The sequence below is a fragment of the Salmo salar genome, chromosome ssa10 (assembly GCF_905237065.1).
Source record: "Salmo salar chromosome ssa10, Ssal_v3.1, whole genome shotgun sequence".
In the NCBI taxonomy this organism is placed as follows: Eukaryota; Metazoa; Chordata; class Actinopteri; order Salmoniformes; family Salmonidae; genus Salmo; species Salmo salar.
In genome coordinates, this window is record NC_059451.1 from 16,897,529 (window position 1) to 16,912,824 (window position 15,296).

At 44.2% G+C, this 15,296-nt stretch overlaps 1 protein-coding gene across 7 annotated transcripts in view; it reads left to right on the forward strand.

Annotated features, from left to right (window-relative positions):
- The window catches only part of LOC106613633 (cAMP-specific 3',5'-cyclic phosphodiesterase 4D), a 166,676-nt gene that overhangs the window by 90,035 nt on the left and 61,345 nt on the right, over positions 1 to 15,296 (forward strand). Inside the window, exon 1 of one of the 7 annotated variants that reach the window (XM_045687400.1) lies at positions 12,790 to 13,819. The exons of 5 other annotated variants lie outside the window; for them this stretch is intronic. In XM_045687400.1, coding sequence (XP_045543356.1) covers positions 13,689 to 13,819 — 131 coding nt within the window. In that variant the 5' untranslated portion in view covers positions 12,790 to 13,688. Of the gene's footprint in view, positions 1 to 12,789; positions 13,820 to 15,296 lie in introns of those variants that run through there. One more of the 7 variants, XM_045687401.1, reaches the window with a different exon arrangement.

The following is a 15,296-nucleotide window of genomic DNA, read 5'->3' on the forward strand; positions in this document are numbered from 1 at the left end:
GTGTAACCGACGATTATGTCATGAAAATAAAATAAGCATACATTTTTTAGTTAAAAAAAATATTGTGTGGAGCGAACAGCTGACTGAAGATGGGACAACCGGGCATTGAATCAGTTTCCGCGGTAACTATGGACTCTTTACAAAGTAAAGTTCCAACAGCTGGGCCTAAAATAGTATATAAAGATTTTGCTGTGACTCTTATGTGGATGATGTTAAAACATATTTGCTGGTCTAATGTGATTAATGAGGAGCATCCAGACGCTGCACTTGATGAATTTATGAAATTGCTTCTTCCAATTATTGATGAACATGCACCTGTTAAGAAACTGACTGTTAAGGCTCCATGGATTGATGAGGAATTGAAATACTATATAGTTGAAAGAGATGGGGCAAAAGGAGTGGCTAATAAGTACATCTGACTGGCTTACTTACTGCAAATTGAGAGATGTGACTAAACTCAACAAAAAGAAGAAACTTTATTATTGTAACGGGCGTCGTAAGGATTGGACCAAGGTGCAGCGGGAACGTGTATACTCGTCTCCTTTATTAAATCAAAAAAAGGAAAAACTAACAAATCACATACAAAACAACGAACGCCACTAAACAGTCCTGTCGGGTGCACAGACAAAACAGGAGACAACTACCCACAAATCCCATTACAAAAACACCCCTATACATAGGACATTCAATCAGAGGCAACGAGGAACAGCTGCCTCCAATTGAAGGTCAATCCAATGAACTAAACATAGTGTATTTCTATGTTCAGTCTAGTCTAACATAGAACATAGCCCAACAAACCCCAGAATACTAAACAAACACCCCCTGCCACGTCCTGACCAAACTATAATAACAAATAACCCCTTTACTGGTCAGGACATGACAATTATGAAGCCAAGATCAATGATATAAAGAATGATGGAAAAAAACTTGAGTACTTTAAATGAAATTATGGGCAGAAAGACAAATTCAACTCCATCTTTCATCGAAATGCCCACGACAAACAGTGAGCAATTATATTCATGCATAAAAAACTAATAATGAAAGAAAAGCAGTGCAAGTGTCACGTTGATATGAAGAGATTCGGGAGACAGGTGCAGGAATGCGTAATAGTTTTTTTAATTAAGCCCAATTTACGGCGTGCCGTGTAAAGGCACAGGGACGAAGACCAAACAAATGCGTAACAAAACACAGGGTAGAAACCCAAAACAAAAGAGCGAGGAGTACCTTGAATAAATAACACACGCGCACAATGATTAACACACGGGACGATCCCGTAATCATCTGCGCAATCCACAAGGGCACGAAAGCCCAAAACACACAGCATGTCACAACCTGACCTGAGAGAGACGGTTTGTTTCTCTATGTGGTTAGGTCAGGGTGTGGGGTGGGCATTCTATGGTGTCTATTTCTTTGTTTTGAGCCGAGTATGGTTCCTAATCAGAGGCAGCTGTCTATCGTTGTCTCTGATTAGGAATCCTACTTAGGCAGCCTTTCCCCACCTGTAGTTGTGGGATCTTAATTTTGTACTGCTTGTTAAGCCTACAAGACATTACGGTCGTATTCATTTTGTTTGTAGTGTTCTGATTTAAAATAAATACAAAGATGAACACTCACCACGCTGCACCTTGGTCTACTCCGTTTGACGATTGTGACACAGCACAGGTACTCACACGCACCAATGGACATAGTAACAATAATCGATTGCCCAATGGAAACCAAAGGGCACATATATACAAATACAATCATTGGGAATAGGGGACAGGTGTGCGTAATGAAAGTTCCGGAGGGATCCGTGACAGTACCCCCCCAAGACGCGTTGCACTAGCAGCGCAACGACACCGGTCTCGAGGACGATCACAGGAACGCAGTGCGGATTGATCAGGACCCGATGCAGCTGCCGAGGTTACGTCATCATCGGACAGGCCAGTTGCCGCTGCCGAAGTTGCGACGGCGTCAGATGGACCAGTAGCAGTGGTTTCGGACGGACCGGTTGTGGCGGCGTCGGATGGGCCAGTTGTGGCTGCTGAAGTTGCATCGTCGGACGGACCCATGTGGCGACGTCGGATGACCCAGTTGCAGCTGCCGAAGTTGCGGCGGCGCTGGACGGACCAGTCGTAGTCCTGCTGTCTCCCTCAATGGTCGATTATTCTGTCACGTTGGTATGAAGAGATTCGGTAGGAAGGTAGGCCTTGAAATACATCCACAGGTACACCTGTAATTGACTCAAATGTCAATTAGCCTATCAGAAGCTTCTAAGGCCATGACATAATTTTCTGGAATGTTCCAAGCTGTTTAAAGGCACTGTCAACTTAGTCTATGTAAACTTGTGACCCACTGGAATTGTGATACAGTGAATTAAAGTGAAATATTCTGTCTGTAAACAATTGTTGGAAAAATTACTTTTGTAAAGTTAGTGTGGTAGAGGTGGAAAAATTATTGTTAACGATCAATAATGACAAACCTCCAGGTATTGACAACTTAGATGGAAAGCTAATGAGGATGGTGGCTGACTCCTATCTGTCATATTTTTAATCTGAGCCTAGAAGAAAGTCTTTGTCCTCAGGCCTGGAGGGAAGACAATGTAATTCTGCTACCCAAGAGTGGTAAAGCAGCCTTTAATGGTTCTAACAGCAGACCTATAAGCTTGCTGCCAGGTCTTAGCAAACTGTTGGAAAACATTGTGTTTGACCAAATACAATGCTATTTCTCTGTAAACAAGTTAACAGACTTTCAGCATGCATACTTTCAGACTTTCAGCGTGTACTGCACTGACACAAATGACTGATGATTGGTTGAAAGAAATTGATAATAAGAACATTGTGGGAGCTGTACTGTTAGATTTCAGTGCAGCCTTTGATATTATTGACCATAACCTGTTGTTGAAAAATCTTCAGTGCTATGGCTTTTCAACTTCTTCCATATTGTGGATTCAGAACTATCTATCTATTAGAACTCAAAGGATTTTCTTTAATGGAAGCGTCTCTAATGTCAAACATTTAAAGTGTGGTGTAGGGCAGGGCAGCTCTCTAGGCCTTCTACTCTTTTCTATTTTTACCAATGATCTGCCACTGGCATTAAACAAAGCATGTGTGTCCATGTATGCTGTTGATTCAACCATATACGCATCAGCAACCACAGCTAATGAAGTCACTGAAACCCTTAACAAAGAGTTGCAGTCTGTTTTGGAATGGGTGGCCAGTAATAAACTGGTCCTGAACATCTCTAAAACTAAGAGCATTGTATTTGGTGCATATCATTCCTTAAGTGCTAGACCTCAAGAGGAATCTGGTAATGAATGGTGTGGCTGTTGAACAAGTTGAGGAGACTAAATTACTTGACTTTACCTTCTGCAGGCTCTGGTTTTGTCTAATCTTGATTATTGTCCAATGGTGTGGTCCAGTGCTGCAAGGAAAGACCTTTTTAAGCTGCAGCTGGCCCAGAACAGAGTGGCACTTTGTGTTAAATTGCTCTTAATTGTAATCAGAGGGCTGAAATAAATACTATGCATGCCAGTCTCTCTTGGCTAAGAGTTGAGGAGAGACTGACTGCATCATTTCTTCTTTTTATAAGAAACAATGTGTTGAAAATCCCAATTTGTTTGCATAGTCAACTTACACACAGCTCTGACACACGCACTTATCCCACCAGACATGCCACCAGGGGTCTTTTCATAGTCCCCAAATCCAGAAAAAAATTCAAGAAAACGTACAGTATGATATATAGAGCCCTTATTGCATGGAACTTCCATCTCATATTGCTCAAATAAACAGAAAACCTTGTTTCAAAAAACAGATAAAGCAACACCTCTCCCCTATTTGACCTAGATAGTTTGTGTGTATGCATTGATATGTAGGCTTCGTGTGCCTTTTTAAAAATGTATGTAGTTCTGTCCTTGAGCTGTTCTTGTCTAATGATGTTCTGTATTATGTATGATGTTTAATGTTTTGTGTGGACCTCAGGAAGAGTAGCTGCTGCTTTTGCAACAGCTAATTGGGATCCTAATAAAATACCATATACCCCCTAAAGACAAAGTAAAAACAGGTTTGTAGAAATGTTGCTACTTTATAAAAAAAATAAAAAAAACATTTCTATGAGACTCGAAATTGAGCTCAGGTGCATCCTGTTTCAATTTATCATCCTTAAAGATGTTTCTACAACATGATTGGAGTCCACCTGTGGTAAATACAATTGATTGGACATAATTTGGGAAGCTACACACCGGGTCTGTATAAGGTTCCACAGTTGTGCATGTCAGAGCAAAAATCAAGCCATGAGGTCGAAGGAATTGTCCGTAGAGCTCCGGGAAAGGATTGTGTCTAGGCACAGATCTGGGGAAGTGTACCAAAAAGTTCTGCAGCATTGAAGGTCCCCAAGAACACAGTGGCCTCCATAATTTTTTAATTGAAGAAGTTTGGAACCACCAAGACTCTTCCTAGAGCTGGCCACCCGGCCAAACTGAGCAATTGGGGGAGAAGGGCCTTGGTCAGGGAGGTGACCAAGAACCCTTTGGTCACTTTGACAGAGCTCCAGAGTTCCTAAATGCCAAGAGTCACGTCTGGAGGAAACCTGGCACCATCCCTACGGTGAAGCATGGTGGTGGGGATGTTTTTCAGTGGCAGGGACTGGGAGACTTCCCACTCTTCTGGGAAGGCTTTCCATTAGATGTTGGAACATCACTGCAGGGACTAGCTTCTGTTCAGCCACAAGAGCGTTAGTAAGGTCGAGCACTGATGTTGGGCGATTAGGCCTGGTTCGCAGTCGGTATTCAAATTCATCCCAAAGGTTTTTGATGGGGTTGAGGTCAGGGCTCTGTGCAGGTCAGTCAAGTTCTTCCACACCAATCTCGACAAACAATTTCTGTATGGACCTCGCTTTGTGCACGTCATGCTGAAACAGGAAAGGGCCTTCCCCAAACGGTTGCCACAAAGTTAGAAGTACAGAGTCGTCTAGAGTGTCATTGTAGGCTGTAGTATTAAGATTTCCCTTCACTGGAACTAAGGGGCCTAGCCCGAACCTTGAAAAATAGCCCCAGACCATTATTCCTCCTCCACCAAACGTTACACTTGGCACTTTGAATTGGGGCAGGTAACGTTTGAACACACTTACTCATTGTAGAATAATAGTGAAGACATCAAAGCTATGAAATAACACATATGGAATCATGTAGGTTAAGTGTGCCTTGAATTCTAAACAAATCACTGACAGTGTCACCAGCAAAGCACCATCACACCTCCTCTTCCATGCTTCACGGTGGGAACCACACATGCGGAGATCATCCGTTCACCTACTCTGATTCTACTCAGCCAGCTAACACTTGCTAGCTGGCTAATTAGCTTGCTAGCTAGTTGTTTTGGTCTACCGGTGTCTCCAGTTAGCACAAACTGACATTGCATGATACTTGCTTGCTAACCATCTAGTTAGCTCACGTATCTAAAGTTAGATTATCAGCCGCTAACGTTAGCTAGGTTAACTGAAATCGACTTTCTACTGTCAGTTTGATAAGCTAGCTAATTTAGCTAGCTGCGTGATCAAATCAAATTGTATTTGTCACATGTGACAAATACAGCAGGTGTATACCTTACAGTGAAATGCTTATTTACAAGACCATAACCAACAATGCAGTTTTAAGAAAATCCCCCCAAAAAGTATGAGATAAGAATAACAAATAATTAAAGAGCAGCAGTAAATAACAATAGCGTGGCCATATACAGGGGGTACCGGTACAGTGTCAATGTGCAGGGGCACCGGTGTTGAGGTAATTTAGATAATTATGTACATGTAGGTAGAGTTATAGACTTGGCGCTCCGGTACCGCTTGCCGTGCGGTAGCAGAGAGAACAGTCTATGACTAGGGTGGCTGGAGTCTTTGACCATTTTTAGGGCCTTCCTCTGACACCGCCTGGTATAGAGGTCCTGGATGGCAGGATGCTTGGCCCCAGGGATGTATTGGGCCGTAAGCGCTACCCTCTGTAGTGCCTTGTGGTCGGAGGCCGAGCAGCTTTTATACCAGGCAGTGATGCAACCGGTCAGGATGCTCTCGATGGTGCAGCTGTAAAACCTTTTGAGGATCTGAGGACCCATGCAAAATCTTTTCAGTCTCCCGAGGGGGAGACTTCACAACTGTCTTGGTGTGTTTGGACCATGTTAGTTTGTTGGTGATGTGGACGCCAAGGAACTTGAAACTCTCAACCTGCTCCACTGCAGCCCTGTCGATTAGAATGGGGGCGTGCTTGGTTCTCCTTTTCCTGTAGTCCACAATCATCTCCTTTGTCTTGATCACGTTGAGGGAGAGTTTGTTGTCCTTGTGTAACAGTGTAGGTTCCGTCCCTCTCTTCACCCCAACCTGGGCTCGAACCAGGGACCCTTGCACACATCAACAACTGACACCCCACGAAGCATCGTTACCCATTGCGCCATAAAAGCCGCGGCCCTTGCAACGCAAGGGGAAACCCTACTTCAAGTCTCAGAGCGAGTGACGTCACTGATTGAAATGCTATTAGCGCACACCACCGCTAACTAACTAGCCATTTCACATCGGTTACACTCACCCCCCTTTGACCTCCTCCTTTTCCGCAGCAACCAATGATCCGGGTCAACAGCATCAATGTAACAGTGTAGGTTCCGTCCCTCTCTTCGCCCCAACCCGGGCTCAAACCAGGGACCCTTGCACACATCAACAACTGACACCCCACGAAGCATCGTTACCCATCGCGCCACAAAGCCGTGGCCCTTGCAACGCAAGGGGAAACCCTACTTCAAGTCTCAGAGCGAGTGACGTCACTGATTGAAATGCTATTAGCGCGCACCACCGCTAACTAACTAGCCATTTCACATCGGTTACACTTGCACCACACGGTCAGGTCTCTGACCTCCTCCCTATAGGCTGTCTCATCATTGTTGGTGATCAGGCCTACCACTGTTGTATCATCAGCAAACTTAATGATGGTGTTGGAATCGTGCCTCTGCGTGCAGTCATGAGTGAACAGGGAGTACAGAAGGGGACTGAGCACGCACCCCTGAGGGGCCCCCATGTTGAGGATCAGTGTGGCGGATGTGTTGTTACCTACCCTTACCACCTGGGGGCGGCCCGTCAGGAAGTCCAGGATCCAGTTGCAGAGGAAGGTGTTTTGTCCCAGGGTCCTTAGCGTAGTGATGAGCTTTGAGGGCACTATGGTGTTGAACGCTGAGCTGTAGTCAATGAATAGCATTCTCACATAGGTGTTCCTTTTGTCCAGATGGGAAGGGGCAGTGTGAAGTGCAATAGAGATTGCATCATCTGTGGATCTGTTGGGGCGGTATGCAAATTGGAGTGTGTCTGGTGTTTCTGGGATAATGGTGTTGTGAGCCATGACCAGCCTTTCAAAGCATTTCATGGCTACAGACATTAGTGCTCCGGGTCGGTAGTCATTTAGGCAGGTTACCTTAGTGTTCTTGGGCACAGGGACTATGGTGGTCTGCTTGAAACATGTTGATATTACCGACTCAGACAGGGAGAGGTTGAAAATGTCAGTGAAGACACTTGCCAGTTGGTCAGCGCATGCTCGGAGTACACGTCCTGGTAATCCGTCTGGCCCAGCGGCCTTGTGAATGTTGACCTGTTTAAAGGTCTTAGTCACATCGGCTGCGGAGAGCGTGATCACACAGTCGTCAAGAACAGCTGATGCTCTTGTGCATGTTTCAGTGTTACTTGCCTCGAAGCGAGCATAGAAGCTATTTAGCTCGTCTGGTAGGCTCGTGTCACTGGGCAGCTCTCAGCTCTCAGCTGTGCATCCCTTTGTAGTCTGTAATAGTTTGTAATAGTTTGCAACCCTGCCACATCCGACGAGCGTCAGAGCTGGTGTTGTACGATTCAATCTTAGTCCTGTATTGACGCTTTGCCTGTTTGATGGTTTGTCGGAGGATTTAGCGGGATTTCTTATAAGCTTCCGGATTAGAGTCCAGCTCCTTGAAAGCGGTAGCTCTAGCTCATTGCGAATGTTGCCTGTAATCCATGGCTTCTGGTTGGGGTATGTACGTACAGTCACTGTGGGGACGACGTCCTCGATGCACTTATTGATAAAGCCAGTGACTGATGTACTGGTGTACTCCTTAATGCCATCGGAAGAATCCCAGAACATATTCCAGTCTGTGCTAGCAAAACAGTCCTGTCGTTTAGCATCTGCTTCATCTGACCACTTTTTTATAGACCGAGCAAGCCAGCCAGTACTACAGTAGCTGTTTTTAGTAACGCGGGTGTACACGGATTAGATACACTAGCGTTGCTTTCAATTGCACAAAAACAGTCCGCAGGAAGCCAGAAGTTAAATACAGTTCTGTTTCAACTTAGCTACTGTGCTGGTGGGGGGAATTTGAGACAATATCAAAAGGATGGTATTATTAAACAGGCGTTCCAAATGTGGGTCTGTTGTAGACCCAGTTCCTCTCTGCTTACCGCTGCTCTAGAGGCGTCACTACAGACATGCTGGTTCGAATCCAGGCTGTATCACAACCGGCCGTGATTGGGAGTCCCATAGGGGGGCTCACAATTGGCCCAGCATCGGTCCGGGTTTGGCCGGTGTAGGCCGTCATTGTAAATAAGAATTTCTTCTTAACTGACTTGCCTAGTTAAATAAAGGATAAATAAAAATATAAATAAATATAGTTTTTTTTTTTGCTATTTAAACGATTATAACGGTGACCGCGGTCATTTGGCTTACCAATAACCGTCATCCAAAATTCTGTGACCGTCACAGCTCGTGTGTGTGTGTGTGTGTGTGTGTGTGTGTGTGTGTGTGTGTGTGTGTGTGTGTGTACGGGTGTACGTGTGTACTTTGACTGCTCTGTGTACTGTGCTGTACCAGCCCGGGGGAAAGGAGAATAGGATCGATAGCACCAACCCTGTCTGCTGATTTCACAACTGGGAGGGGGTGCAGTGAGTAACACTGGTGGAGCACACTTTGCTCACTGTGTGCGTGTGTGTGATTGGTGTGTGGTTACGAGTGGGTGTGTGATTAGCCACACCATACTCCTATGGAGCCTTCCTGCACACTGGTTTGTATTCGTATACTGAATGTGCTTTCACCCACACGTCTCCTATTAGGAGGGAGGCACCACTGGGATGGGTGGTACAATGTGGTATTAGCCTCTGCAGATCAACAGTTGGCTGGGGTCACCAGTAACTCGCCCACTGATCATAGATTCTAACACCACCACCACCACCACTGAGAGAGGCCTGAGCAGAGTAGTCTGAAAGTGCCCTCAGGTTCAGATGGGCAGTATTCTGGGATTATGTTTGTGATTTGTTTGTTTTCGTCTATTCTGTTTTTTTTTTCATTCCCGGGCTACCATAGAGTTTCAATATCTTACTTTGTTAGTACTGTGTCTCTATAGTGCAAATCTGTTCACACATTTCTTCTGTGCCCCTCATATGCTTCCATTATTTACTTTATGTGTAATGCTAAGCAATGGCCCAGACGATATATGGATCCCTTATAACATTATCATATGATCAGACATTTGGAGACGTTCAGATCATCACACTATTCCTCTGAGACCCCCCCCCGAACACCCCCGTCGTCTTGGTCAATACCTGAAGGTCCACCCCACCAATGCTTTCCAGATGTGCTGATGTCATCATCACATGAGCGTTTGAGAGAGCCCATTCAATGCCAAAGCCACTGACCGATGTGAAGTACCAAATAACTATGGCCACGACAGTTATGATCTTCACAGGAGGGCTGCCCACATTCCAGCAGATGCAAAGCTATAGGGGAAGTACAGTGGTGCCATTTTCAAATGTGCACTGAGGAAGAGGGCACATAATAACCCTCATACTTTATCATGCTTAGCAGTTATGCCATTTGTTTAATCAGTTACAATAAACAAGGGGTCAGGCAACTGCCAGTCACATCATTTGGTGGCAGTGGTGGGGTACTTGATGGAGATTGACGTTACATGTTTCAAAGAAAAACACAAAGTTGGTGCTTCATCAACCATCTGACCCCACATTGTTTATTTTTCAATTCCTTTGAATGGTTTTGCCTCGAGTGTGACTCAATAATGAGAGGCTTCAACTAACGAAGCATGGACTGTAACTTGTCTCTCCCTGGCCTGCAACCCCCCCAAAGCCTCTATCAGTGCCCAAGTGGTGTTCAGACACTACTGCTATCACTGCTAATACAAGCTGTGGTCTCGTCAGTGTCTCTGGGTGCCTGTCAGTCTGATCTGCTGACTACTGCCACACTGCGAGAGACCCAAAGCATGTCATCCAGGTAGCACTGGGCACTGGAGAATCTCCAGACTGAGATTACAGTTAGACCAGAGAGTTCGTCAATGTCATATCTCGATCAGCCATTCACGTTTCAAACAGCCCCTTCAAGTCTAGTTTTCCACTAAGAGAGAGAGTGGTTGCATGCATAATGTAGCAAAATGCTTTGAAACAGAACATTGCACTCTGTGTTCTTATTGGACAAGTTCACGTTCGTGCCTTCTGAACACGACCCATGCTCTCCCAGGCAGCCACGCAGCCCAAAGAGAACTGGAATGCTAATCAAGGCAGCAATAACACAACAGTCCCGGTCTGTCCCCCCAAAATAAAGCCCCGAGCCTGGAATAGTTCCCAGACCCCACCAGGGGGGCCGCAACAGTGGCTCATGTGCGTCACTACTCCAGCTCCATGTATTCAGCATGACCGCCCTTCCCCATCACCCTCCTCCCCCTCCTCTTACTCCCAAAAACCTATTGATTCCTCCATGCCCGGCTCTAGGAGGTGTGTGTTTTATTATTCCATGGTTTTGATGTTTCAGAGGGCCATTGAATATTGTGTCAGGGCGAGGTTATTATTTAGTATTTTGGTATGGAGTGACATCTACTGGTTACAGCCTCTTGGTTTACGTTTCACATGAAAGCATAGGTCAGTTCCAAAGAGGTTTTGAGAAGTTTAGAAATGTGAGATGTTTTGAAAGGCAGACTCACAGGAATCTCAGGGGAGTAGCATCAATTCCAGTGAGTGTTTTCATTCGTAACTTTTGGAAGACTCTTTGCGATCTTAGTCAACTGTCCATCTTTACTTTCTAAAATGAACCACATTTCTGAGAATAGTAATATGCTTTTCCAAAAACACAATGTAGAAAGTATACACATTTCCTATGTAGGTGTACTGTTAGTTGTGAATTGATCTCCATAAAAGGGTGCTAGAACATCAGTACCCAAATGATTAGCCTTTAATAATTAGCCTTTAATAATTAGCCTTTTAATAGTTAGACTTTGTCATTAAAACAACAGAAATAAAACATTCCATTGTCAAGCAATTGAACAAAATAATGGGCTTAGATTTTTGGATGAAGGGCACGTACGGTTCGCTCGACTCAACTCGATTAGGCAGGCACATGGTGATCCAGTGCCTACCCAACGGTACTCCAGCCAGTCCCCGGAGGGTGACAATGCATAGCAGGGAGCACTCTGATCTAGATGTGGTTCCTCATAGCGGAGGGAACGCGGCATGGCACAGAGGCACATTCTTTGAAAGCCACCCAGCCCAGTGTCTTTTTCAAGACCCAGCACGTTTGTCAGGCACGTTGCGCAATGATCAGAGGGTCCGATGTATGCAGCTTACGTATGTCCCTGTCTATCATAGATTGTCCAGATCTATAAGATGCCTTCAACAGTCATGCTAACTGGAATGTATTTACCCTCAGTGCTCCACTGCTGCTGATGGCTTTAGTTTTCGTTGACGTTTCAGGAATGTCTCTTACTGTAGGTCAGGGCTTCAATGTTCGGACCAATTCCATTTCAATTCAGAGTTGATTTTATTGAATTGAACCCTGACTAGATTTGATTAAATGAAATGTAATTGAACCCTGTAGAGCTTTATGGTATTAGCTTTGGATATGTATTTTATATCTAGTTTTTTTGTGATAAACGTTCTCTCCCGGTTTTCCCCAGATGGCTGGCAGTACCAGCAAGATTGCAGACAGGGAAATTCTATTTTAATCGTTCAGCACTGTGCCTGTCATTGGTGTGTGTGACAGATTTATGTCGTCGTCGTTCCCATCTCCTTAGCAGAGAGAGAAGGTCAGAGGTCATATACCTGGGTTGTGTTCATTAGGCCCTGAACGGAAAACATTTTGCAATGGAATACAAAAATGTGTGTTTTTTATAACACTATGTTTTCACACTTGCGTGACATTCAAAAGGCTCCCCTTTTCAATTCCCCTCCGACATGTCTGCCAACATGCTGCCCCGGGCTCTGTGCCCTCTTCCCCAGTGGACAAATATTTACCCCTGATTTCATTAGTGACGATTTGTGAGCTCATGGGCCATTTCAGTCCACTGCTTTCTCTGACCTTAGTGATCTGGGCTCTGGCTCTAGGTCTGGGCAGATGACTTTTGGAGATTTTCTTGTCTGGGATCAGGTGAAGACCTGTCGCTGTGTGGGCTGTCATGTAGTAAACATGCTAAAACAGGAGTGGGTGATCTCCCCCTGTGAGGGCTGATATGGGTGCAGGCTTTTTCTCCAGCCAAGTAGTAACACACCCCATACTACTAATCTCAACTAATCATTGTCTTCCATTCGGGCTTTTGTTAGTAGAAACTGTTCTCAGTTTTATTGTGACACGCTTCAATGTGTTACTGTCATAGTGTCTTTTTCTCTCTTGAAGAAAAAAGACAGAAGTCTAAGCAATGTCATTGATATATTAATATGTCTGTAGGCACATATTTCAGGAATTTATGGTATTTAGATGCATGGTATATAGTATATAGAGCATTTAAAGAGTTAAACCTGGAGACACTGAGAGGGCAGGAGCCATGCTGCCTCTGAGACCGCCCCTGCTTTTTCTGACCTCACAGTTCAACTGACATACACAGGAAGGGAACACTAGCACAGACACATGATATATTACGAGACTTGCACACAAACAGACACTTATTGAGTTTTCAACAGGGTCCATGTCTTCAGCTGTCAGAGGGAGTTGAGACTTGGAGGTGGAAGACTGGGTTTAGAAGAATGCAGAGGAGAGAAAGACACTGATGAGGAGTGAGACAGAGGGGAGACTGGGAGAGCTTTCTGATCAAGCCTTCATGTAGAGATTGTTCAAAAAGACAGTGAGAGCCAGACATAGGAATGGAAAGGACAAAATCAAGCTAGTTAATCTGCATTTTGTTTATTTTGACCTTCATCTGGATAGAAAAGGAATTCCATATTGGCAGTTTAAGGGAGCTTCACTCTTGCTTCTACGACTGTTGAACATGCGCTTGGTGACAAACTGAACTTGTTCTGTCCCACAACCACATCTAAGGATGTTACCCGGGAGAAAAAAATTGACTTTTTGAAACACACAGCAGCTTTTCAAGAGGCGGATTTTTCAATGTTTTTGACAGGAATGTTGGTGGGAAATACCAAGGAGGATTTCCCTCAAAGCCTCAGACTTTCTCCCAGATTCTCGCAGGGATTGTCTTGCTGTTTTGGCTTTTCTTGTAATTGCGGCATCTTCGGTCCTCTCTGTTTGACATATCATTCATTTGAGCGGCAATGGGAACCAGGTGCGGCGTGAGGAAAGCAGCGGGGTCGCGCGAAAGGAGACGGACAAGAGCACTCTAATGTTCCCACCGTAGCTTTCAAAAGAAGAAGGAAACTAAGGAAAGCAGAGGAAGAAGTAGAAAGGGGGGGAAAAAGAGGGAGCGAGAGGAGTGAATAAAGGGGGGAGAAATATGAGTTTGCCAACAAACTGTGTATTCATGGCCCCCTCCACGGACCGGTCGTTCACAGTGCGGAATGGGAATATCTGTGGATCCCCGTGCGCAGTCAACCGGCCCATTGACATTGTCCAGAAGCGCAGGCGGTAAATGCACCACGTTTTTATTCCCTCTCACCTATTCTCCCAGATGCTGCATGTAATAATTTCCATGTAAAAGGACCAATGAAGACTAACGTGAAGTTTATAGGAGCATGTCAAATGAAAGATAAGAGTTCGTTTTTTTTTTAGAAATGAAGGCATATATAAATTTTTCAACCATGTTCTATCCTAAATATTAGGAATAAGCAGAGGCTTTGATTTCTGGTCAAACAGATAGAAAAGCGGTCATAGAAAACATCTACCAGAAAACATCTTAGAAGGTATTAGAAATACATCAAAACACAATAATGCTGAATTAAAGACCCCTGCCAACTAATATCAACACTTATATTTCGTTTTGGAGAGATGACTTGCCTTGTTTAATTTTTAGAAACATTGCCCTGTACCTTGAAATTCTGTTACCAAAAACCCACATATCTTTAAGATATTTTCTAATTTCTCTCCTTCATCAGGAGGGAGGATAATGAAAGTTCACAGAAGTAACAAGTAAAGGTTGACGTAACAATTAGTTATTGTGTTTTTAGGGATATCTATTTGGTTTATGAATTAAGTGAAATTATGAATTATTAAATTAAAACTTGAAATTCCGTTACTAAACTGGTAACGGAATTTCAGAAAAATCTGTAATGGAATTACTGCAAGTGAATTGGCTACAATGAGAAATCATAGTAGGCACAAACCACAGTTTGGTCACCTGCTACAGTCCTCCCTTCCACTGGCATACTGGTACTGTATGTTCAGCTCATAACTGTTTTCTTTCTGTTTCTGTCATCTGGTGTTCAAAGCAAGAGTGTAAAGAACCGTCTGGACAACCCCTCCTTCCCTCTCTCCTTCTCTCTCTCTCTGCCTCTCTCTTCTCTCTCTCCAGTTAATGTCACCTCTCCCAGCTCTTACTCACACCTACCCATGACCCCCTCTCTTTCCATTTACTGTAACCAGCATCCTTACCGACTGACACTGTACTTCCATGAACATTGGCCTTGATTCCAACATACACAGACGTTGTTTTTTTTTTGTTATTGTCCGGACCGGACCAGTTTTAAATTCAACACCTACAGATGTTGATTTTTGGTCCGTTCCGGACCGGCCTTGATATGGCCCAAAGATAGACATCCATGATTCGTTCAGATTTGTCTCAGTTGGACCGGACCAAATCTGAACCAATCATAGATGTCTATGTTTTACAAGTGTGGGAGCACAGTAGAGTACAGTGAAGTAAAAACAAAAAGAGTTGAGTACAGTTCAGTAGAGCACACTAGAGTTGAGTACAGTATACTGTACTGTATTGTACTGAACTGTACTCTACTGTGTTTGATGTGCAAACTTGTAAAACATAGACGTCTATGATTGGTTTAGATTTGGTCCGGTCCCAAATTTGGTCTTGTTTGGGGGCAAAGCTCATTAAAATAACAGCCATTGCATATAAAAATACCCAAATATGCAAAGGAGGGTATTGCATATT